Below are 973 nucleotides of genomic sequence, written 5' to 3' on the forward strand. Positions count from 1 at the left end.
ATCCCTACACTATGGAGCTGGCCAGGGAGGGATTCAAATCTCACTGGTTCGAGTCCCACCACGCTGGGGACACACACGAGTGTGGGTACAGGGACAATTTAGGGGTGGAGGCGACACGGAGTCGTCTCCCCAGCTCTAAGGACACCTTGTCCCACATCCTCGGGTCACTCACGGGAGCGGGTTCCTCTTCCACAGCAGCACCCGGTTCTCCTCGGCCTCGTGGGCTCTCTGCCGGACGTCGGCCGCGCTGTCGCCGGCGCCCAGCGTCACCTTGTAGCAGTCCATCTTCTCATCCCAGGTACCCAGCAGGACGAAATGAACCTTGCCCGTGGGGTCCATCACCTCCCCGGTGACCTGTCGTGACAAGGGATGGCCGGGGTGAGGACGCTAAGAGTGCCCCTCGCACCTTGGGACATCCTGCGCTGCCGCCTCTCCGCCTCGGTCCTTACCTTCCTCGCCACGTCCCGAGAGAAGTAGCTGTAAGGGACGAACTTGAGGTTGCACTTGTCGCCCGTCTTGTGATTCACGATCTCAATTTCACCCGACTGCGGAGGAAGAGACGGTCGGATACAACCAACCGCCCTTTCCCCAGCAACAGGGATGGGGGAAACTGAGGCACGGGAAGATCCACGCCCTCGCGACGGGATCAGGAAGCCCAGTCGCTGGGGTTTCATCCCACCTGGTCTATCCAGAGCTTGCCCACGATGATGTTGTGCACGGTGGTGGTGACTTTTTTCCACGTGTAGTGGTTGCCGGACGAGTGGAAGATGCAGTGGATCGTACCTGAGGAGAGAGGTTGTGTCAGGAACGCTCCCCGCAGAGACACGGGCGGTTCCCAAACCCGCCCGACGCGAGACGTCTCACCCAGAGGCATGATGGAGAGGTATTTGCCCCGAAACTTGCTGGTGATTTTGATCTCCTGGCGAAGCGTCCAACCGTTCTTGGAGTCGGCGTGGTGGGCGGCAGGTGGGGG

The 973-nt window shown here is 60.9% G+C and overlaps 1 protein-coding gene across 1 annotated transcript in view; it reads right to left on the minus strand.

The window, feature by feature from the left end:
- Positions 1–172: 172 nt before the first annotated feature.
- The window catches only part of LOC104274833 (oxysterol-binding protein 1-like), a gene marked incomplete at both ends in the record, with an annotated part of 1,913 nt that continues 1,112 nt past the window's right edge, over positions 173–973 (minus strand). The window contains 4 exons of the mRNA XM_009870571.1: positions 173–354; positions 450–545; positions 680–783; positions 865–973. The exon at positions 865–973 is cut by the window's right edge and continues 10 nt beyond it. Coding sequence (XP_009868873.1) covers positions 173–354; positions 450–545; positions 680–783; positions 865–973 — 491 coding nt within the window. The remainder of the gene's footprint in view (positions 355–449; positions 546–679; positions 784–864) is intronic.

The sequence above is a fragment of the Apaloderma vittatum genome, unplaced genomic scaffold (assembly GCF_000703405.1).
Source record: "Apaloderma vittatum isolate BGI_N311 unplaced genomic scaffold, ASM70340v1 scaffold29595, whole genome shotgun sequence".
In the NCBI taxonomy this organism is placed as follows: domain Eukaryota; kingdom Metazoa; phylum Chordata; class Aves; order Trogoniformes; family Trogonidae; genus Apaloderma; species Apaloderma vittatum.